Source organism: Haliaeetus leucocephalus, unplaced genomic scaffold (genome assembly GCF_000737465.1).
Source record: "Haliaeetus leucocephalus isolate CR32 unplaced genomic scaffold, Haliaeetus_leucocephalus-4.0 Scaffold722, whole genome shotgun sequence".
In the NCBI taxonomy this organism is placed as follows: domain Eukaryota; kingdom Metazoa; phylum Chordata; class Aves; order Accipitriformes; family Accipitridae; genus Haliaeetus; species Haliaeetus leucocephalus.
In genome coordinates this window covers 328,158-329,012 of record NW_010973158.1, presented here as the reverse complement: position 1 = coordinate 329,012, position 855 = coordinate 328,158, and the positions used below count along the sequence as shown (strand labels likewise).

General features: G+C 68.4%; 1 protein-coding gene across 1 annotated transcript in view; it reads left to right on the top strand.

The window, feature by feature from the left end:
- The first annotated feature begins 231 nt into the window (after window positions 1–231).
- Window positions 232–855, top strand: part of CCNB1 (cyclin B1) — a 3,746-nt gene continuing 3,122 nt past the window's right edge. Inside the window, exon 1 of the mRNA XM_010580588.1 lies at window positions 232–252. Within this exon, the coding sequence (XP_010578890.1) occupies window positions 232–252 (21 nt within the window). The remainder of the gene's footprint in view (window positions 253–855) is intronic.

Below are 855 nucleotides of genomic sequence, written 5' to 3'. Positions count from 1 at the left end.
CAAACCGGCTCCGGGGCGCGCGCCAGCGGGTCTCCCCCCCCCGCCCCGCGGCAGTAGTTCCGCCCCCTTTCCAATGCCCTTGGGCGTCCGTTTCGGGTCGCCACGGCAACGGAACGCCGGCAGCCAATAGGGAGGCAGAGGGCGACCAATCAGCGGCGGCGGCCGAGTCATTTAAACCCTCGGAGGGAGCGCTGAGCCCCGTACTTGGCTTGCTGCTCCTGCTGCAGCGGCATGTCGCTGAGGCTTGCCCAGGTACGTGCGGGACCGGACGGGGGAGCGGAGCGGAGCTTCATGCCGCGGCTTTGGGCATCGCTGCTCGCCCTCACACGGCGGGGTGGGGGAAGCGGCTGTGCGGCCCCACGGCGTCCTGCTCCCCAATTCCCTTCCCCTCTGCCCAAAAACCATCCAGCTTCGCGGGCGGAAAGGGCTGCGGCAGGGCAGACATCGTGACCTCTCCCACTCACTCCAGTTTCTCCCTGCCCTGGTGGGGAGGGTGGTGATGCGTGTGCACGCTTCTCCTGGGGCACCCTTTCCGTTACCCCCGGCTCCCCTTCAGTACTCGGGGGGAGCCGTGCAACCCCCTGGTCCGCATCTACAACCCTCCAGCGCTGGGGCTATGTAGCCGTGCAACCCCCTGCCCCGGCCCCTCTTCTCCAGGCCACCGCTTTCGGGTGTGGGGCGAGTGCCTGCAACCCACTCCCAGCTCCCCTCCTCCAGGCCACCACTTTCGGGTGACAGACAAGTGCCTGCAACACCCCCCAGCCCCTCTTCTCCAGGCCACCGCTTTTGGGCGAGGGGCAAGTGCCCGCACCCCAGCCCCCCCAGCTCTCCTCCTCTAACTCTCCAGTTTCGGGG